Genomic DNA, 23,061 nt, shown 5'->3' with positions numbered 1-23,061 from the left:
TGTCAAGATTTTAAAGCACAAAAGCATCATTGAAATGCACCACGAACTTAAGATTTACTTCAAAAGAAAGGTTTTGCATTGACAGGCTTCAAAACAGCCATTTTATAACAGCTTGTCAGCAAGTACCTATTACCCTGTAGCATTTGGTATAGCACAGAGCAAAAGCAGAATGCTTTGGTGTTTTGGGGTCAGACCTTAAATGTTATCTAAAATGATGGAAGCGGATTCATCTTATAGATGTTTATTTTTGAGACTGCTTGATTACTTCTTGGGAAGCTCCCCTAGTCCAGATGTGGGTTACAAAGCAGCACGTCAGCAGAAACATTGCCTGGAGAAATGCTCCTCTGAAAAGACGGAGAGCTTGTCTGAATCCAGGCTGTCCTCTGGACCCACTCGTTAGCACAAGAAAAAGAGGTAGAAAAAAGAGAAAACACACACGTACACAAACCCAAATAGTACAGGAAGAGCAGAAAGACAACCAGCTGTGTTGCTAGTAGAGAAAAGCTGTAAAACTGCCAGAGTACACAAGCGTACCCCAGCAGCCCAGGATGGAGACACACGCTGACATTCCCAGGACAGATCCATGTTCAAGAGGAAAAAAGTAACAGCACGCTGAGAGCCAGATGGGATCTAATGTCCTGACTCATGCATCCTCAGCAGAGAGAGGGATGCAGATACTCTCCCACTTTCTTTCCTCAGACAGCACGACTGAGTCTTCCCTGCATACAACCCAGCCTGCCTCCAGGCTCTGAACTTCCAGCACTGCGACGACCACGAGGAAGCAGCAGCCCTGGAAAGGGAGCTGCGTACCACAAGAAAGTGCTCTTTTACTGTGGGAGTGCTCCAGCGCTCGAACAGGTTGCCGAGAGAGGTGGTGGAGATGTTAAAAATCCAGCTGGACATAGTCCTGGGGAACGTGCTCTAACTGACCCTGCCTGACTGGGAGAGTGGGCAACATCATCTGAAGAGGTCCCTGCCAACCTCACCCATTCTGTGGTTTTGTGATCCCACGAGCTTCAGCATACTCCTGGTACCACCCCCAGGGCATCTCTACGACCCCTAGAGACAGACAACTGAACAGGCAACAGCAGGAAGGCTTGAGGAAGTCTCATCAGGTCAGCACTCAGGAAGGCAAACAACTGCAGCTCATCATACAAGTCCTTTTTTAGAAAATAATTACTCTCCTGACAATTCTGCTATTGCCGGGCAACACACACAAGTGAACAGTCTCTTCTGTTCCACAGTTTTAAAAACTGTGGAAGTTGATAAAGCAGTAACAAACCACTCGCAATTGTGACAAAACCAAAATGAAGCGGCCTGCAGTAGCACCAAGCATTAGCGACAAGCTGGAAGAAGCAAGGAAATCCTCAAAGGCTAGAGCTTGCAGGAGTCAGTACGGTGCTGTCTTCTGTCCAGCCACACTCAGCAGACAGCCAGGGTCTGGCAGAACCGTGCCAGCTCACTGGGGTGAGAATGCAATGAGATGCAGAGAGCATTACTGCAACCAGAAACACGCCATCACAAAGGAAAGGTTTGCCCATCCCTGGCAGAAGAATCGCTCCTTCCCGCAGCAGAGGTACAGACAGATACACAGACAGCACAAGCTTCTCCAGGTGGTTCCACCATCATGTCTCAGATAGTGTGGAGAATCCACCCTCCTGCTCCCCCCAGACCCACTCAGTCCTCACCCTTTAATGGACACAGGTACATTCCAAACCACAACTACCACACCTTGTCACACCGAAAAAAACACTCCATTTTCCAATGAACTGAATGGTTATAGCCTTGAAAACAAAGAGCAATGGAACATTGGCCTACCTGCAGCATACAACTAAGTCCATACACCAGTGGACGGTGTTGAGGGCAGGAGAGGAAATCTGAGCAGGCCAGCTGTACTGGGCTCACCACGGGACCCGGGGCAGTCGGACTTGGGGCTGCCAGAGGAGGGTTGCTTGGTCCAATAATCATATGGGGAGAGTGTGCAGCTACAAGATTAGGACCATCGCTTAGCAATATAGACAGACGTCTGGCACAAAAATAAGCAAGGCGACGGGATAGGTAAGCTGACTGAACAAACTCTTCCGAATACTGAAATTTAAAAAAAAAAAAAACAAAAAACAAAAAAAACACCTTATAGTTTAGTACACAGTGTACTCCATGTGTTTGTTTTCTTTAACGATCTAACATTGAACGTGCGTAAACTAGAAGGGATTACCTCCAATATTTAAGACTCCAGAAGTCAAAAAAGAACAGAGCAGCTCAAATATGCATCTATACTTCTGTCTCTTAAAAAATTCATCTGCTCTCCAGGACCAGTTACAGAATCCTTCTATCAATTCAAGTTAAGGATTATAAAGCATGAACATTTTAAAGGCGTTTATAAATTCCAAACATGCACCATGCAATATATTTCCCTAAATGTTCTAAGTAAAAACATTTACACAGATTTTACCACCACAAATATTAAAATAATTTAACATGTATGAATCATGCTTATATTGATTTTTGGCTTTAAAACATGCATGTACCTGCAACATTAGTGGCAACAACAGCTTAAGAAGATCATCATCAGTGGGTCTGATTTTTTCCAAAACATCCAGTATCCATGTCAAATACTCATGTCTCTCGAGCATTCCTTCCTAAAGGATTTAAAATAATACATCACGTATTAACTGGGAGCGCTAAACAAGCAGGCGTGTAATTACAAGTTTTATTTCATTTCTGGTTTAGCTCTCGTTATCCATCTCAGCACACAGCTCCCAAGACCCTCAACCCCCACGACACAGGCAGGAACCACCCGCCACCATGGCAGCCCTAAGGATAGGGAAGCAACTGCGTACAGCACCAACAATCTCCACAGCTCAAATTCAGCACATTGCCTGATTTACTGCTGACAGACCCCCCTCCCAGCAACCCTTCTGCTATTTCTGTCCTTGGGTAGAAAGAACCAGAGAGTTATTCTGGGCTAGAACCATGTGGAACTGAACAGCCAGACCACCACGCCAACACCCAGAGCTTCATGAGCCACGCTGACCTCAGCCTGATCCACAACCATTAAAAAAACCCTTAAAAGACGGGATAATATAGAAAAGACAGAACAGTTGAGTACATTACTGCAGTCGCAGTCAAGCACACTAAGCGAATCAAAGCTTTTTCAGCTAGCAAATCTTAAATGAATTAGCATTTACAATGCATGCAAGTCTTACCACAAAAGCTACCAGTAAGTTCTAAAATTAAACTTTCCAAGAATGGTAACCTAAAAAAAAAAAAAATAAAAAAAAAAATAAAACCCATGCACTTCTTAAAGTATTACCTGAAACATATAAAATGACAATTTTTCATTATATTCCCACTGCTTCAGGGCTTGTTCCATCTCTTGAGGCATCACTACAGAGCTGTTGCCTTGGCTGGAAGTCACATGATAAAACTCCGCAACCTTTGCCAGCTGCTCTCGAAGGTATCTGGTTATAATTTGAGTCCATTCTACAAAATAAGTTTAAAATTAGAACATTTCAGGTGATTAAAGGTTTCTTTCACAGTGAGAATTCAAACAAACGTATATCACTTTTGTCATCAAAAATACCTGTGCAAAACATCAACCCACAGTTGCATAACGCAGCACCTAATGTGAATTAATGGGCTTCTCACGTGCCGTGCCTCTCCTGTGCGTTGGTCTCAAAGCACACATACTGTCAAATGGGCAAGAAGCCTGCTAGCTTAGGATGACGTAAAAGGCACTGACACAAGGTATGCCCTTAGGGAATCACCTGTCCCTTTCATCAGATTTCAGCATTCAGCCAGAAAACAACCTCGAAATAGGCAAAATAAATATATTTTGTTACTTCCTTCCATCTGGACCTTTAGTCTCCTCTTCCTTTCCCCTCCAAATATAGCCAACGTAGAACTCAACAGGACTTTGCACAAGCAGTGGGATATAAAACTGTTCTTTCTGTAATCACTCTGAAACGGACAACTCCTCCAGATTTTTACTCTGATGAAAATAAAAAAGCTCAGGAGCAGTTTCTTAGGTCAGAGTGACCAGCACAGTGCGGAGGTCTGCCAGTATGACTGATTATCTTTCCTTTGCCCTAGATAAGTCAGTAGGTGCTTTTCAGCGAACACACAAACCTAAAAATCACCAGTTTTTCTCTCTGCTTCAGCAGTGATTCTGTATTTACTATAACTTGCAGAAATTAGTGAACATAAGTGAACTTGTTTGGTCATATACATGAAGCTTTGGGAAAACAGGAATTGTAAGGAAGGCATTCTCTTAACAGCAACTGGAACAACCAAGGCTATTTGTTAGTATCTCAGAGACAAACATCTGACAGAGCTGTATTTAATCAGCATGCAGCATGTTTTAGAAGAGCACTCTCTTCTATGAATCCATAATGCAGTTGCTTTGACAATCTAAGCCTGTTTACTGTCAGAGTTACAGGAACCACCACTCTCAAACACAACTATTTTCACTGTTTACTACTCACCTCAGACTTCAGCTAGCACATTCACTCTTTTTTCCCTTTGCATTTGTAACTGGCAGTTCTGTCAACATATACAGACTATATGTTGAATGCTTTTCTATCCAAATCCACTGGAATTTCTGTATGAAGCTAGTGGGTCTCAGTGTTTTCATAGAGCAGGTTAACTATATTTACTTCAAACATTCGCCCACTTTTGGAAAAACAATTCTGAATCCACTACTTCAAACTTATTTGTGTGACAGAATGAAAGGGTAATTTTCCCAAAGCAATTGCCAATATCTCTGTGCCCCTGACTTAGAAACAATGCAACCAGCTTTCTGTTATCCAAGGCACAGATATAGAACATTTTGGGAACTGTCAAAGGCTGCTCAGTAACACACAGCAAACTACTTCCCAAAAGCTCTCAACACCGTTAGCAGAACAGGAAATTTGTACAGAGGACTGAATCTTCAGTAACCTACCTCAGAATACTTGGTGATAAAAGTCACGGGCACCTCAGCCTGCAGACACTCTCACTGGCTTCGTTCATCCTCCCTGTGCAGCAGGTGCCACCATGGTGCCAGCCCAAAGCAGAGCCAGAGCAGGAGTACCTGCCTGCCCCACGATGCACCTTCCCAGTAAGCATAAACTCCTTTTATTTCAAAGAGCCGCTACTCCCAGCCAGAGCAAACCAAGTCTAGATCAATTTGTCACAACAGAGTGGACAACCTTAGCTTTCCTCACCTCCTCCTTCCTCCCCCACTCCCAGACAACCAAAGAGGGTGCTTCTTTTAACTACACCCTAACAATTACACACCAGTCTCAGTGTACAGCATCCCCACTTCAGTCCCCCTAGCAGGGCCACAGATACTCTCCTATCACTAGAAGAGCTACTCACGACAGAGTAGGAAAGCAATCAGCCCGCTCTCACGGTCTGATCTGAGCTTCCTGCTAGGGTCTAGCCCAAAAAATTATTCATTATTCAAGAGAACATTATTCAAGAGAAAAGGGAAGACAACCTGAGAGGTTGGAGAGAGGGGCTGTTTCAGCATCCCATGGTGCAAAGGACAGAAGGGGAATTTGAGAGGTGGAAAAAGCAAGTCACCCAACCCTGCTCAGCAGTGCCAGAACAGCTAAAAGGAGCCTCAACCCATCCCACGTCAGAAAAAGGAGCGGAGAACTGTGCTATCTCCCACTAAACCACTGACCTCACTACAGAGAAGCTAATCCCACCACGGCAGCCTCCCAGAGTTCATAAACCAAAGGAGACACCATTGTTTTATCCAGGCAGGTGTCTCTCTTCCTTCTTGGCAGCCATGCACGTTGCCTCCCCCTTGCTCTCTGTCTCTAAGAATCAGACTGATTTTTTTGAATGCTTTTTAAACTATCACCAAAGAACAAACATAGGATGTTTGCTAGAAAATAGAAAATAAACTTTTGGGGCTTTAACTAGGAACTCAGAGTGAAAACTAGTGTTATGAGCTTACAAATAATAAAAGAAAAAAAAAAACAAACCACAAAGCAAAGTTTGAAAGAAACAACAGAATGAGCTTGCAGGAAGACGCAAACATTTCTCACAGCAGTACAGAGATGTTGCTGAACATCAGTGAAATTGTCTGTTCTGAGCCCAGTTACTTTGAGGACAAAGAAGGAAAATGTTAATTCCAGACAGTAGAAGAGCTGTAGGTAGCATATGTAAATTGAGAGAGTAAAACTACAATTTTGATAATAGTTAAAGTACCTTTGAACACCTTAAAGGTGGTCACTGCTTGGCCCACTGGCTTGGTGCCGGACGGTGGCATTTAAGGTTAGCACTTAAAATAAATACCTTGCCACCTATGTTCTAATAAATAAGCTTTGAAATCCACATTTCATCCCAGGCTTTCTAAATCAGCAGTTCTGTTCATTCCCTGGTAACATTTATCTTAGCACAGCCTTTGCCACTCCTGCCAACCCCACAGAGACCAGTGTCAGTGGTGAAGATGCAGCACAGTCATCTCATCAGATGCTGCACGTGGAGATTTAGGGAGGAATCAGCTGGGAGGAGAAGCAGCCAACAGGGTAGTATTTATGCTGCGTGGATCTTTGTACTCTGTGACACACATTTTTAAGTGAAACTGATTTAAAAGAATTTTTATTCCCCTTCCCACTACAAAGATTCCTCTCTGGACACCTAGTAACACCAAAGCCATGAACAACAGGAGCATGCCCCTTCAGCTGTTATTATGCTTTTAGATATTAGAGATGTTTATTTACCAATATTTGGGTCAGTAGCCTGGCGTTTCTTGATTTTAGCTTCAGAAATAGCAGCGTAGTAGGCACATGTCATTTTGATCAGCCACGCCGCTCGCAGCAGTGGCACAGAATATTTTGCTAAGTAAGCAAAAACATCTTCTTTTTTACTGAGAATAGGAACCTGAAATGAAAGAGGAAGCAAGTTATAGCACACAGTCCAAACAGCAGCTGGCACCTGCAGGTTAGCCCAGGCCTCCTCTGCTCAGCCCCATGCTCCCTGGGAAGCGGCAGACCTCTTCATCAACCTAGGAACCCACTACGCTGACACACCTGTTATCTAGACACATAGAAACTAAGAGACTTGACAAAAAAGAGATAACCACCACACACTTGCCCCAGGTTTCACCAAGAGCATCTTTTACCCGCTCAGAGATGCCTACAGGGCTACTAGCAAACCTCTTAACACAGCCAAAGACATCCAAAGTGCAGGAACAGTCCTGCAAGCTGATCCTCAGGACCTCTGGAAAATTGTGATATATCAAGTTTTGGGCAAGGGTTCAATTACACAGACACTGCCAGTTACCTGGGTGCCCCTGGTTCAGATGAGTCCGTAATAACCAGAGCACACCAGGGAAACAAAGCCTGGCCAGCTAATACTGCCTGCACTGGCCACGCACACCACAGGGCCAGTCCCACAAGACTTCCAGGTAAAGACTCACTCTATTCAGTCACAGCAAGCCTTACAACTTTCTGCATAAAGTAGAATAATTTCAAAATGCATTGTTTAAGCAACCTATACGAGAACAAGACATTTCATGCCCAGTGGAGATAGAAGGGAATGGAGACACAAATGCTACACTTACTATCCCCTACCAAAAAAATCCTCATTACTCCTTCAGGCATACTCATCCTTTCCAACAGAGTGCCTGGAGAACAGAGGTGTGTCAATGCTGAAGAGAGCAGCAAACAAAACACTGACCCTTTCCTCTTCAGTGGTCAGCCTAGGGACTCTACAGAATCAGTTTCAGTTTTCCTAACATGCTTGTTTCCTGTTATTGAAGGTTTATAAATTCAGTTATAAATAAATAAATAAATAAATAAATAAATCTAACTTAAGTAATGAAAGAAATCTCTCTAGTACTTCTAGTCACAAAGTTAACCTCTCGGAAAGTTAGGGGGAAACTTAAGGTGGTGGCATGCTTGCCACAGCAAAGCTCTTGTTTTTCTGGTGGCTCTATTGATGGCAAAGCAGCACACGTTCTTCATCAACTGCATAGCAACAGACCAAAAACTGGTGAAACTTGTACCTTCTGTTATATTCATCCGTTTATGCTCAATAGTCTTGGAATACGAGTTCCCTATTTCAGTTTAATTTATACTCAGAGTAACTCCCAGACACTGTAAGATTAGCTGCTTATACACAGAGCTTCAGGAAAGAAAGGCATGAATAACAGCACCTTCGTTACTATGTTCCAGACACCACCTTGGATGAGTTTTAAAGACCACTTCAAATTTATCTTGTACTGCTGTTCTTAACAGCATGCAGTATCCAAAGAGATAGCTCAGAATTGCCTTTTCCAGTTATACAAAGACTGCCACAAAGCAGCAAGAATTCTTCTTCTTAATTGGAAATTTCATCAAGAATGCAACTAATAAGACTGTTCAACAAAGATTGTTAATACAAATTTAAATGTGAAGAGCACGCAAAGGGGTTGGAGTTAGCAGGCAGGTTCTTTTAAGAAGGCATTGGCTTCCTAGCCAGTTATCTCCTTGCCAGACACAAGAATTTCTGTAAACTGTTCCTTTGCTTGAGGAAAGAGACCCTTGAAGTGAAGCATACAGGCAAAGAATCTGGCTGTCAGTAAGATAAACACACTTAAGCTGAAATACAGTCATTCAAAGAAACTTTTTATCAGCTAGATCAGAAGTCCCCCTTTGCCCAGGTACCCTCCCTCCTTGCAGAGAGGAAACATGCTGCGCAGCAGCCGCCTCCAGCACCGCCCCACATCCAGCACATTCAGAAACACTGCCCTATTGTTATAGCCCAATTCAGTACAACCCAACGTCCAAGAAATAGAGGAAGGAGTATTTTGATACCTTTTTTGCTAAAAGAGTCAGTGGTTTACTTCCTGCTAAATCTGTGAACCAGTTGTGAATCGCACTCTGAGATCGAGCAGTAACCAGCCAGTAGTTGTCTTTGGCATTTACTTGTGGTTTCTTCTTTCCTGTGTCCTGGAAAGTGTTAAGTTTTAGCTTTTCTGCTAGTATGCTGCTAAAGTATGCGCCAATCTGGTGGGAAAAAAATGCAAAACATATATGACAACCCAGTAAGTAAGCATCTATCGTACATTAACGCACAAAGGATTTCCATCTGAATAGGTATAGTCATCAGTCTAGTCCAGGCTATCAATCTTATAAGATTACACTTTCATTCCCTGCAGCTACGAGATGGACATTTATGATATTAAGCACTCGTGCAACACTTCTGCACTATCACTGTAGAAGCTACAAGTCAGCAAAACCAAGCCAAAGATACCAGAGATGCAGCTGCCATTCATGACAGGTCACTGGGAATGCCCAGAGCCACATCCCTCCAGGAGATGGGCATCTCAGATTTAGATCCCAATTCAGTGTATTCTAAGAGTATCTCAGAACATTCCTCCCCTTCTACACTTTACCATAGCATTAAGTGTGTAAATACGTGTTTCTCACTTCTATTTACAACAAAACACACTGTCACAAGAACCGCATTCGTTGTCTTTGTGTCAGCAGTTACAGCAGACAAAACTTCAAAGATTCGGGTAAGCTAGAAAGTGTTCTGACTTCTATTCAAAACTCCTCCGCTACCACTCAATACCTCCAGAATGAAAAGCTTTGTAACATTTGGTTCCCCAGTACTTTCAATCCCAAAACAGCAGAAAAAAGCCCAATAGAGATTTTACTTCCCACGTAAGCTTATTTACTTCTCAAAATTACTGTAACAGAAATTAATTTTTAGACCCGACAGTAAGACTAAAATGTTTGATTTTCTAATAAATGTATTCATAGTTGGGTAATTTTAAAATCTATGAAAAGCTTTTAGAAGATCATTTTGGTAATTCTACACTTAAACCTTCCAAATAACTATAAGCACATCCTTACGAATTTCTGTTTTGCTTCTCAAGCAATTATGTTCAATAGTCAAAACAGGAATAATTAAAACAGAAGACAGAAAGAGCCTGCAGGTAGCAATTCCAGAAAACAAAATCAGAAGAATGTAAAGGAAACCTTTAACATTTCAACAATAGCAACCTTGTCATTTACTTGTATCTCTTCTTCTGCTAAAAGAGCATCAACGTATAACTAAATTCACATTTTCCAATAAGCTTTATAAAGTTATATATTTTAAAAGTCAAACAGCAGAAAATTACTTTGTCTAAAAACATTTTTATAAGCTTCCTGATAACATTCTCCTTCAAAATCGTTTCTTTGTGCTTTCCTAACAGGAAAAAAAAGTGAGAGTACATGAATCTGGACAGATCCCTCAAAGAAACAGGGGATGGAGATTTTTTCTATACAGCTATTATTCTCAATTTGGAGGATAGTAACTAATATTTTAGTGATTTTTATTGCTCTTTTGTATGTCACACTTGACTCTTAAAAAAAAAAAAAACAACACAGGAGAGCTAAGTTAAATTTCACTAAACAATACAAGAATGTACTTCCAAGACACCCAGAGCACAGTGACCAACTTCTCCTGTCAGAAAACAGCCTGATGAAACAGATACAAGACAAAAGCAAGTTAAAGATGTGTAAACACTAGAGACTTTCAGGGAAGGAGTCACAACTGTGTTTGCAAGTGAAGTAAATAAAAGAACGAGCAAAAATTAACATCTCTTCTACAATGAAGTGTGCTAGTTACATTTTGTTCTCAACATCCATGTTTTCCTCTGAAGACTGGTAACACTAGGTAGCAGAAAAACAGCTCAGCATTCTTATATTAATTCTGAAATTAACTTTAATACAAAGACTTCCAACTAGGAAGCACAACAGTCAAGAACCAAGTACAACCACTGCCAGGTTGGTTCCCATTTCAATGAGTATACTCAGACCAAAAAGCCTTGTCTTACCTTTGAGGCATTAATGACAATATTTCTAGCAGATCCATGCTCATCTCCAGAGAAAGCAGGTTGATTACTGAAGCCTTGCTTTACGTTCACTGCAGTAAGTTCATCCTGCAAAGAGCATTTTAAGAGCAAAAAATTAAATGACAATTTAAGAAGTCACATCATTCTGAGAAGTATGGTTTTATAACAAAAATTTCTGTATTTGCTAGTATGTCACACTCTGCGTTCACCTGAACCCTCAAAGCACTTTGCACATTCACAGTATTTCAGTGAAGGGGAACACAATGCCACTCCTACGCTCCAGTCCCCATTAAGTGTTTACCTTACAACAAGCTTCAAGGCCATAACTTGATAAGGATCCCACTTGTTTTGCTGCAAGAGGATTGCTGACCATGAGAAGGGTAGCAGGAAACAAGGTCTTGGCAGCCTTCGTAAAACCTTCAGTGCTCCCCAGCACTCAGCCCTAAATCTTCCTCATGGAAGAGATGCCAGTCACCAGCCGTCCTGACCAGCGGAGGGAGAGCAGCGCATCCTCCTCTCCTCAAGATACACTGGGATTGCTGGAACCACCTGCATCACTCCACAACAGAAAGCAGAGGGGTAACACCCCTCGTTACCCGCAGACCTCCACACGTCCCTTCCCCCAGCACAGAAGAACTTTTGCATCCTTGTTTTGTTGAAGTTTAAAATGTTACTATTTCAGTTTGTGGCCTCACAACCACCATTTGATACTATCTACTGAAATAGGAAATAGATCACCTCCAGCAGAAACAATTTCAAGTAAACGTCTGTCCCTGATGCAACTGAACCAAATTCTTCTGGAATTCTTCTTTAGTAGTGGAAGTATTACTCCCCTCCTACTACAGTATCAACACACCTTCATTTTGCTGCATATGGGTATTTAAGCGGGCTTAGCCAAATCATATTCGCCGCAAGAGCACAGAACTAACATAAGTGGAGTCAGTAGCATGAGGGGCAAACACATACCCGAGTCTTCACAAATGCAGAATATAACTTCCTAAGTGAGACCCACCATCGCCCCATCCTTTCCCCATCTTCACTCCACATCTTCACCAAAAGTTAATATTCTCCCATGGAGGCTGTGCACTTCATTCACTTATTCAGGACCACATGCCTGTCAGACTGAGGTTTACCTATGCCAGATAAATGGGAACTTGACTTGTTTGTTTCCCCCAACAAATCAGTTACTTGCCACCAAAGGTACTCTATACAGGCTCAAGCGGTCTACGGACCCCTGGTAGCAGTCAAGATATCCAAACGATCCCCAAGATGATTGTGAAATAACCTATGAAACCAAAGAGCGACTGCTGTGCAACTAAGCAAATAAAATAGGAGAAAATAAAGTTAAGAAAGTCATCTTTTACTAGAAGATTTTGTTAATAGTTTTGGGCAACTTCTCTCCCCAAAAACAGCAACCCAGAAGCTTCCATTCAGCTTATTCTCTCACGCTTTGCAACGCATTTTGCTTTTCAGTATTTTCGCAAAGTTTGGGAGTAACACGGAAGACAGTAATGTATTTAGAAGACATGTAAGCTCTCTAGGGTTTATGAAGTTAGCAAGCCTCATCTGAATTTTAAATGAAATCAACAAGAAGTGCTGGAACACTCCTCCACCCACACTATCCCCAAGACAGCCTTGCAAACACAGATAAAGGCAGAGATGAAAGTGATCAAAGATATTATAAGCAAATAAATAAAAGGTAAACGGCAAACAGATGGAGATATATGTTACTATTAGTGCCATTTCCACAGATGACCCCACTTCTGTTATCTTTAAACTTCTCCTCCTTTGAAAAAAGCTGTCTAGATATCATTATGCTGAAAATAACTAAGAGCCGTATGTTTTACTGCTGTATCTACCACCACTGTCGGAACAAGCTGCGGATGGACTGACAACACAAACACATCAGTGTTTTGGTTTTGTCTGGCTCAGATTATTAGCTCAGATTTCTCCCTGCCTTCAGCAGCAGTTTAGAAATTCTAAACACGGAACACAGGACAGTTGCATAACCAAACGCCAACTAGAAATGAAAAGACATGTCATCTGCAAACACAATGCACCCAGATACCTTTTCAAGCAAATTAACAATAAAATGGATGTTCACAGGAGCTCTCATTACATCTCACTTAAGCCGGCTCCATTAACAGCTCAGGGTCAATTTCTAAGAGCACAGCTGTCCCCTAGCAGAAGCGAAGGTTTCCTGGCCACCAGCACAGCTAAGTTGCACAATACTGAATGTCCCAGGGTTAAACATCCTTTCATTTGGCTTGGTTTGCAAGCCCTCCCCTACTGACAGGCACAGGAGCACCACACGCTGCTGTCACTAAGTGACGCGCTCTGCGCCACGACGCGCCAGATCCTCTGGGCTCCTGCAGGGATGTCAAGCTTCCTTTCAAAATGTCAAGCAGGGCCCCAAGCGAGCCCAATCAAGGCTTAAAACCCTTTTGCAATTTTAAATAGTCAAATGAACAGTCAGGCCCAAATTGCGTTAATTTGCTTCAGAAAGAATTGTAATTGTTTCATGTGGGATATTTAAGAACCACCGATATATCTGCAGCACTCCGTTTCTGAACACGTGTACAGATGGATATCTTTACAGAAAGAAAGCCTGACGAGTTCAGCCGACGTCCACAGGACCTGAGTGTCACCAGCTCTGCAAGAAGTCATACCCCAACTTAAATCTGTGTTTGTTCACTCCATCGCAGCCGTGACTCCTGCAAAGCGTGTTCAGAGGAGGCCACCTGTAGCACTCACCCAGTTGGCTGCACTCAGGGCACTCAGATCTAGACCAAGAACAAATGAACTGACTGTTAGGATCAAGCATTGAGGCATTATGGTTGGGTGTTCTAGACTACATAATTCCATATTAACTTGCTTTTAATGAATAAGAACGGACTCTTTCAACTTAAGCATTCTCCTGCTTCCTTATTACTGCGGTTACACTTGCTCACTGCAGCACCAAGCCACGAAGAGAAAAGCAGAAAGCTAATGATGTATAACGGTTTTGAAAAAACAGCAACTGGCCAGTTTATTCTGACATCTAAGCTGGGCAAACAGACAATGTACAGAGCTATACCGGCATGCAGTCAAAAACAAGTCATTTTTGAAAGGCATTCTTTTTCTCCTTAAGCTCCAAAATTCCCTTCAACAAAGAAATTTAAAAGTTCATATTAAACTCATAAAAGAAAAAAAAATGGCTCTTTTTAACCAGTCATTACTGTTAGATCCTCTCACATGCTCCTTCTTTTGCTTTGTGTCTCTTAATTACATGAGGGCACCTACTTTCAGCATCTTAGAGCAACCATAGCCTCAGCTTGGAGGCCCAAACCCTCTGCAGGAAAGTCCAGGATTTCAACATGTGGCGTAGCTGCTGCAGCATAAGCCTTCCACTGATGCTCAGCTTCTGCTATGTTGGGCTTGGTTTGAACAACAAGATCAAAATATAACTCCCTAAAAGAGACAGTATAAAATATTACGCCAGTTATAGATTACGAAACAAGCTATATTTCGTGATGAATAGAGGAATAACAATATTTAGAGGAGCATTCCCCACTCTGAATCAACAGCTCAGAAGTCACAGAAAAGGATTAGCCATACCCAACAGCCAACCACAGGCAGAAGCAACTTTTGCCGGAGACTGCGAACACCCTAGCCATATTATAAACAGATACTGAGAGCAAGAAGGAAGATCGGTCTTTCAAGACAGGTCTATTCCCAACTGGCATAAGGGGAACAATACCAGAGAGGCTTCTCTGACAGAAATTTCAACTTCTTTACCCATCCTACCAGCAAGGAGGTGGTCTGGGCTACTGGCGATTGTAGACATTGGGGAATTGAGGCTTGGAAGAGTCAAACCCTATGCGCTAGGAAATTTCTTCTGTCTGAAGGCTATTTCTCAGCATAAAAATATGAAAAATATGTCAATTGAGCATTTTTGTGCTTTGAAACTGAATTCAGCTAAAGTTAAAAAGATTACTCGGGTAAAATCATGAGGCTCTGGCCCTGATGATATGATACATTGAGTGTTTCTATCTTTGGCTTGCACCAAACACAATTTGCATTATATTTTATCCATCTTAGGGAGACAGTCACAATTTAGAGTACAGGAAGCGTTAGAAAAAAAAGTTAATTTCCACCTGGCGCTCAGGTGAGCGGGCTCAGGAGCACAAGCCCAGTATCCCTGGAGGTGCTAGCTCCTAGCAGAGAGGGAATCTGGAAAGGCACAGGGTGACGGTCAGCAACACCGTCACCAGATGGTCCATTCCCACCTCTACTAGGACCCACAACTCTGGATTTGTCTCCTTTTTCAAATGATAGACAGACTTCACCAACCCAAAGGCTGGAATGACATAGGACTATGTCCTGTAAATGCCCCATGCACCACACACCGACGCCACCCACACGCACCTGGAATAAAGACTTTCCCCAAGCCACATTTCAATCAATTACATTATGGCGAATAACAATGAGCCTGGTGCAGTTATTTTCTATTTACTAATGCACCCATGTAACATATTTTAAATATTAACCATCTGGGCACTTGCCACTTCCATTCTTATTGTAACGGGCTGCATATTTATAAATGTGTCTGTAAGAATCAATCCACCACCTGACTAAAAATATGCAACAGTCCAGAGCTAAAAATTCATCTCCATACATTGTCATAGCTGAGTTCAGATGCAGTTCTGCATGCCTGGTCACAATCACACACAAAAAACACACACTAGAGAAATATTTCTAGGTACCGTAACCACCAAGTCCGTAAGTATGATGAGTACGGCATAAGGGTGAAAAGACAGAAAGATGCTAGAGGTCAAAAAATTGAGCTATTTCTCAAAGGATTAGTGATGGACTTGAATACACATCTTTTATTGCATGTTGTCCAAGCCTTTCTCAACCAGCACTGACCAACAGTCACACTCTGATGAGCACTCGCCAGCCTATGTGAACCAGATGATAATGCTCATACACAGCTAATAAATTACTCTTAATTAGTGTCCTTTCTAGAAGCCTCACAAGACGAGAACTGACCAGGAAAGAGAGCACAGCATGAAGAATGCCGTATGGCTGCCCTGCTGTACTTGCTCAATTTAACTGGAGTTCATCTTCTAGACACGTCAGACTGATGACTTCCACAAGTGCCGATTCACCGGGACGTAAGACAGCCAGGACCACCAGAAGAGGACATCCCAAACCAGCCACATGAGAGGCAGGGGTATCTGGCACACACGGCTTCATGTACAAATCACAACCCAGCACAGGAGGCAAATCTCAGAGAGACCCGTTGACTTTGCTAGGAGACATCCCAGTCACATAACCCAACTAGAGGCTTCTTCCACTCACCTCTGGAAGGCTGGCAGCCTGGAATCAAGACTGGGAAGCCAGGCTGGGAAGAGCCTACAACCCACACCGTTGCTTTGCTGGATGTGCCAGCCATGTCACAGCACCCACGCAAACTACACAGTCAGCCCCAGCACTGACCGACGGCAGGTCTCCGTGGGTTTGGTTGTGCTACCCAGGAGTAGGGTACCCACAACCTGATGCAAGAGTACAAGCTACAGCCCCGCTCAACCCTGCCCTCTGTGTTTGACCTCCAAAAACCCTCCAGCCCTTTCATTCCTTCAACCACACGTCCCTGCTGTCAGGTCAGGAACACGGGTGGGCAGCTCAGCAGGCCCATGCTCGCCCCAGCCAGTGGCACCTCTCACCCTCTGGGAGCCCCTCACAGGCCGGGGGTGCCCCTCAAGGGTCTGTGTCCCTCATGGCCAGGGGTGCCCCTCAAGGGTCTGCGCCCCTCATGGCAGATGGTCGTACCCCTCACGGGTCCGTGGCCCTCACGGCAGACGGCTGTGTCCCTAACGGGGTCCCCCCCTCACGGCAAGTGGCCCGGCTGGCAGCCCGGCCCCTCTGCCCTCACCGCCGCCCCGCAGGGCGAGCCCAGGTGCCGGCCGGGCCGCAGGGAGGGCGCCGAGGCCGAGGTAGCGGTGAGCGGGACCGCCACCCCCGCCTCGCCGCAGAAAATGCAAGTCAGCGGGCGGCTCCGCGGCCGCCCGGCGCCGCTCAAAAGTTTCGGGGGAGGCGCCGGGCCGGGAGGCGAGGGCGGCGGCCCGCCGCGGGCGGGGGGCGGGCGCGGGGCTGGCGGCCGGGCCCCGGGGCGGCGGGCGCGGCGCGGCCGGTCTCACCTCCTTCTGGCGCGGGTCCTGCGGGTAGACGTCGGGCGGCCCCAGGCGCGGCCGCTTGAGCGGTCTGTGCTCATAGCTGAGGAGCCCGAAGGCGGCCATGATCGCTCATGTTCGCCGGCGCGGCGGGCGGGCGCTGGAGCGGGCTCCGAGCGCCAGGGAGCAGCACTCGGCGGCTCGCCCCCCGCCTCACCCCCGCCGCGCCGGGGGCGGGCTGCGCGCCGCGGCGGCGGACGGGCGCGGGGGGCGGCGGCGCGGCCCGGCCCGCCCCGCTCCTTCCCCCGGCAGGTGCCGGCTGGGACCGCCCGCAGCCCTCCCTGCCGGGGGCACGGCCGGACCCCCTACCCCTGCACCGCAACGGGGCGATGGTGGGGCCGAGCGCCGCGCCGGGGACTCCCGAGCTGCCCCCGGGGGAGGGCGAGGAGGGGGCCGGGGCGCGGGAAGGCAGCGCTGCCCGGCCGGCCGGCCTGGCGGGGGACAGCCCTGCGGGGGGAGCGGAGCGGCCGGCCGCGCTCCCTCCAGCCACGGGGACGCGGCACCCGCGCGTTGACCCCATCGCCCGTTCCCATTTTTAATAGCGTTCATTTGAGCGGATAAATAATTGACGCGGAGAAACAGCCGCCCGCCGCGGAGGAGGCCGGTCCGCCCACCCTCTGGCCGTCCCCCCGCCCGGCTCCGCTGCGGGAGCGCCGGCGGTCTCTCGTCTCCCCAGGAGGAGCGCTCGGCCCCCCTGGTACAGGCTGCCCTGCCTAGCCAGCCGCGGTGGAGGAGGGTGCAGCAAAGCGCCCCCCCCCCCCACTATCTTCCACCCGCCCTTCTCCCCTCGCCCTGCCCCAGCCAGCCCTGGGTGGCCCTTGGGCGAGCCGCTGGGGCCACCTCCGGCCGGCTACCGCTCCCGAGGCAGGGCGGGGGGGGGACACGTTGCTCCGCCGCCCCCTCGAGGATGCTCCCGGGGTCTGGGGGCCGCTCGGTACCACCCAAGGGGATACCCCGATCCCCCTAGATCAGCCAAGCCGGACGGGAAAGGGGGTGTGGAAACGAGGTGCGGCTTCTGATTAATGAATCTCCAGAACAAAAGTAGCAAAGCAGTAAAGCTCCAGGGCTCCCCCTCTTTCCAGCGTGCAGGTGGGTGTCCCGTGCTTATCTGCCTTCCCGAACCGGGGCTGCAGTCCCCATCACAGCCTGTAATTAGCGTCCTGCTGTGCAGAACACGTTCCCCTCTCGGTATAGGTGCCATCTCCTTCGGTGGTGGCGTGGCAGGTGCATCCCTGTGTTAGCATTACGGTAAGCAAGCATGAAAACTTTTCTCCCCGCCCCCCCCTTCCTACCCATTATTTGTGCCAGATCCTGTCCTTGTGCTACATCTCCGGGACAGTACAAACACGAAGGACTTTGGAAATACAAGATTAAACAGTGGGTTGCAAACAAGTCCAAATAAAATTAACACCAGTGCTCTACAAATGAGCTTATGTTCAAAATTAGTATGGACAAGAACAGGAACTAGAGGCAAATCACATTTCTCTCTAAGCAATTATCTAATCAAACCACAGATCACTTAAAAGCTGAGGCTGAACTAGGCGGTAACAATAAGGTAGGATAGTAATGCTCTACACTGTCTCGTATTTGTTAAAACATCTTCTGTTTAAATCTTTCTCACTTTTGGTTACTGAATTATTGTCCATGCATCTGCTGTGGTGTTCACCAAAGGTAAGGCTCAACAAGTCTGAGACCTTCAAACTTTAACATCTAGCTCTGAGATGCCTTCTTTGACAGGTTTATCAGACTTCCTATATGATCCAAGGGCATGCTCCAAGGACCAGGAGCATTTGTCATCTCTTTTCCTTCACTCCATCAGGGGATAATAATGCTTCAGAGCTTTTCATAAGTTACACTGGCACACTAGATCAGTGTTGTGATCCCTGGCTTCAGGAAGATTAATATCATGCATATTTAAGATAATATCATCACATTTTATTCCTGAGACTTCATCAAACACATCTTGGTGTATTTAAACACACAGATCTTTTGGTGGTTTTTGTCACACAGAATGGTCTGACAATCTCATCGTGGCACTCGCTGTTCTGTGTTGATTTGCCTGGATTTTACAGCACCTCTGTAGTGCGAGTGTCCCGGCAGAGACTGGCCCCAAGTCCATAGATCAGGGTTACAAATCTGGCTACAGATTTGCCCTATCCACTGCTCCAGTCCTCACTCCAGTCGCTGGTGTTTGGGAAGTCCTGGTTCAAATCTAGGGATTTTTTAAACCCTCAAGTCTGCAAACATTCTGATCTGGAGTTTTAGTTTGTTTTTCTCCAGAAACACTGCCAGGGGAGACGGGTATGGTTGAGCTGTCTCTGTTCAGAGGGTAACATGTATTTCATGTCACCTTTAGTTAAGCGAATAGTGCTTTAAGCCACCACTTTAGTATGGGAATTTGAGGAATAAGCTCTGAATAAGGAAGAATGGTAAACACCAGTTCATAGTATGGGGTTTTTATCATTGTGACTAAATTCTTGTCATTTGCTATGACTTTGCTGACACTAGTTAAAAATAGAGGGTAACTTATGAAAATATTGCATTAATTATTGGTTATATGCTTTCTTCAAGGACATCTCTTGCTTTTAACATTTGCAGGTCTATTCAGTTCTTGTGTTAGTGAGGCACAAATGGCACCATTTCTCTGGACTGCAGCTGACTCCAGCCAACAAGCAAACTTCCCTCAGGTGTTTCTGCTAAAATGCACGTCACTATGGGTCCTCATCACTGCTGGTGTTTTCATCCTGAACGTACAACTAAGGATGGCCTTTCTGGAAAATTGATATCAACTCTACAGGAGTTGTGACATGGTGGAAAAGAGCAGAACATAATGAGCATCAGTTCTACATATATCGTGAGTCGTTACATGACTGTGGATATACAGCAGTTTTCATCCATAAAAGTTATAAAATCCAAATCTCTTACAAAACTTGGTGTCAGTTTTCGAGGTCCTAAAATCTATTTCCACTCTATCCTTACCATAGGATAAATTTAATCAATAAAATGAAGAATAAAGTGCGTGTTTGATTGCAGCGATTACCAAAGATCACGTTAGTGCAGGAGATTTCAATCTCTGTGGGCAATGGTATGCTATTACTGCTTTCCAGCTTCATGTACACAAGCCACTGCTCTTCATCTATCTATACCTCACATTGTGTGTTTACTCTGAAATATTGTAAACTGGGGTTTAGGCATCTATGGGAGAAAAAAGGAGATGGTTCTTTTCCATCCTCACTTAATGGGCATTTGCTCTCATCAAAAGTATCTAGTTCGGTGTATTTTTCATAGTGGTTGTTCACCTCATGCACTGTTGACCTGCACAGGTTGCTAAAAGCAGAGTCAGTGAACCAAAATCATAGAATCACAGAATTTTCTAGGTTGGAAGGGACCTTTCAGATCATCTAGTCCAACCATCAACCTAACTCTGACAAAAACCATCACTAAACCATATCTTTAAGCACTATGTCTACCTGTCTTTTAAATATCTCCAGGGATGGTACCTCACCTCAACCACTTCCCTGGGAAGCCTGTTCCGATGCTTAATAACCCTTTCAGTGTAAAAATTTTTCTTAATACTCAGTCTAAACCTCCTCTGAATGGCACATGATGCTGCTTGCTCTGGGCAGTGACTGAAGGAAGAGCCCAAGCACCCGCAGCTGTGACCGAAGTCGCATGGATGGCAGCATTTTATACATCACCACTGGTCCTCACACAACATCATGTTATACTACAGTGACAAGTGAGATTAATGAGTTAATCGTCATACAACACTCCAGTGACTTGGGCTGAGAAGTATTATAGTCTATTTCTTTAAATTTAGGGGGGTTTTAAAAACTTAGCGGTTGAGAGAAAATTTGAGGAGAAAGTGCACCAATGACAATTTAAAATGAGCCCTTTTCAGGAACAGCTACACAGGAGCACATAACACCATGTTAAACAGGAAGGAAGAGTACCGAGCTCTCTATAAGGTAATGGCACGGGTGGAAAAGCCTCCTGAGACCGTCATCGTGCCACTGTATGAGTATGGCGTAAGAGACGAGCCCCCTGTATATCTCAGTATCCAGTCAAGATTGTCTAATAATATAGCCTCGCCCTGAAGTTTTTTTATAAGCTAAACAACGATAGCAGTCTTTCCTTTATCTTTTTTCATCATGTGCAGGCCTGAAGGGAGAAAGGGGTATTTAGGGGAACAGGAACGAAAACATTCCATCAGCAATCCGCTCACAGAAAAGCTGGGAGCAAAACGCAGGACTAAGAGAAGGAGCAGCAACTGGCCAGGGTTCGGGGAGATGTCCTGGGGTGCAGCTTTGCTCTGCAGGGACGCGGGACAAAGGAGCTGAACCTGATGCAGGGCAGAAGGCGGGGAGGAGCAGCATCCCTCCTCGCCAAGGGCAAAGCCCCGAGCAGCCAGCACACAGGAGAGGGGCTATGGCAGTGCTGGGGACAACCGGAGCCACCAGAGCCTGAGCCAGTGCGGAGAAGGGCACCCATTTCCAATATTACAGGGAAAAACAGCAGCAGATTTCGTAGCACCTTGGACATATAAGGTGGGAGAAGGGACTTGAGCAAGATGAGTAAGCTGAAGAGGAAGGCTCTTCTCCGGTGAATGGGATGGGAGTATCAGGCAAGACCAGAGACGGCAACAGGCTGTGAACCGGTCTGTGGTGCTGCGTGATGTGTTACTCCCAAAACGAGCATCCAGGTGCTCGGGCCAGGAATTACCATCCTTTACCTCTGTAACACCGAGTCACAGCAGTGGCTTTGCCATGTTCCTTGGTTACTTCTATTTGGATTTTAAACTCGGCCTTGAACAGTGACTCACCTAAGTCTTACTTTTAGTGTGATATTACCAGAAAGCGGGGAATCTGCTGCTTCTGAGGGAAGAAACAAATGTTTGATTCTCCTTTTTATCTCATGTTTTGGTGCATCTTCTTTGCTCTTGTCATACATTCAAAGCAATAATCATAGTGGTGGAGCACACAGCATTTGCAGTAAAATATTTTCTGTGATCATCAGGTACCTCAGCTTCACTTCTTCAGTTAATTATCTGAGGGAAAAACTAACCCATTATTTGCTTCACATGCTCTAGAAGAGGGAAGATGTTACAAAAACCCGTCAAAAAGTTCATTGTAGGAGACCTCCTTTTCTATAACTGCCTTTCTTTAACATCAGGGAGCATGAGCTTCTTTCCCTATGCTTGTTGGATAAACACAGTACCCCAGATACCAGGAAATATTATTTTTACAGTCCAGAAAGCAACAAAATGTGTTACTGTGCAAACACGAACAGACCCTGTCAAATGCCTCCTTAGTGTTCGCTGCAGAATTCACAGCTGGAGTTAGAAAGGGACTCGTGCTGCCCCTCAAAGCCCATATTAACTGAATTGTTTTCAAACAAATGCAGCCAGGATCCATAGCTGATAATGGATGTTCCAAGAAAAACTTACTCCAGGGCAAACTCCAGGACAGTTTTCCTCTGTGATTTCCAGCTTGCCTGTGCACAGTGTTATCTCCAGCCCCATCTCATCTCCACTATCTTCACACCACCGGACCCTGCCTGGCCCATCGCAAGGCACAGGCGAGTGCTGCGGGGCAAAGGCCCCTCGGTGCTGGCTGCTCCTGGGTCACCACCGCCGCTTTTCTGAGGCATTCTGAAACGCCTTGGCTCATTCAGAAGACTACGGAATTTTCCGTGGCATAAACTACTGCTCCACGTGGAAAGGCTGTCAGAAAGCTAACTCTTGAAAAGAGCAGTCACCAAACCAGATAAATGCAATAATTTTTCTTCCCCCCATCAAATTCTTCCTAGGACATAGTCACTTTTATATGCATATGTTCAAGTCTGTTGCTTTCACTGCTATTGTGCTGGTGATGATCATACTAAAATATTACAGTCCCTCTTCAGGGAACCATAAATGCATTCTGCTTAAGTAAAGTATTCAAAACCATCTTTAAAAATAAGCATTTCCCCAAACGCGTATGTATTGAGCACTGTGTGCAGTGCAAGCTCAGTGGTAACGGACCC

The 23,061-nt window shown here is 45.3% G+C and overlaps 1 protein-coding gene across 5 annotated transcripts in view; it reads right to left on the bottom strand.

The window, feature by feature from the left end:
- Positions 1-17,178, bottom strand: part of MED12L (mediator complex subunit 12L) — a 153,606-nt gene extending 136,428 nt beyond the window's left edge. For 3 of the 5 annotated variants that reach the window (XM_074593305.1, XM_074593308.1, XM_074593306.1), the window contains exons 1-7: positions 17,005-17,178; positions 10,805-10,909; positions 8,793-8,984; positions 6,717-6,876; positions 3,314-3,483; positions 2,529-2,639; positions 1,819-2,088 (exon numbers count right to left, since the gene is read on the bottom strand). In XM_074593305.1, coding sequence (XP_074449406.1) covers positions 1,819-2,088; positions 2,529-2,639; positions 3,314-3,483; positions 6,717-6,876; positions 8,793-8,984; positions 10,805-10,909; positions 17,005-17,103 — 1,107 coding nt within the window. In that variant the 5' untranslated portion in view covers positions 17,104-17,178. Of the gene's footprint in view, positions 1-1,818; positions 2,089-2,528; positions 2,640-3,313; positions 3,484-6,716; positions 6,877-8,792; positions 8,985-10,804; positions 10,910-11,123; positions 11,803-17,004 lie in introns of those variants that run through there. The other 2 variants (XM_074593307.1, XM_074593309.1) reach the window with 2 other exon arrangements.
- Positions 17,179-23,061: the final 5,883 nt, after the last annotated feature.

Source organism: Larus michahellis, chromosome 6 (assembly GCF_964199755.1).
Source record: "Larus michahellis chromosome 6, bLarMic1.1, whole genome shotgun sequence".
In the NCBI taxonomy this organism is placed as follows: domain Eukaryota; kingdom Metazoa; phylum Chordata; class Aves; order Charadriiformes; family Laridae; genus Larus; species Larus michahellis.
This window is presented reverse-complemented; position numbering and strand designations above follow the sequence as displayed.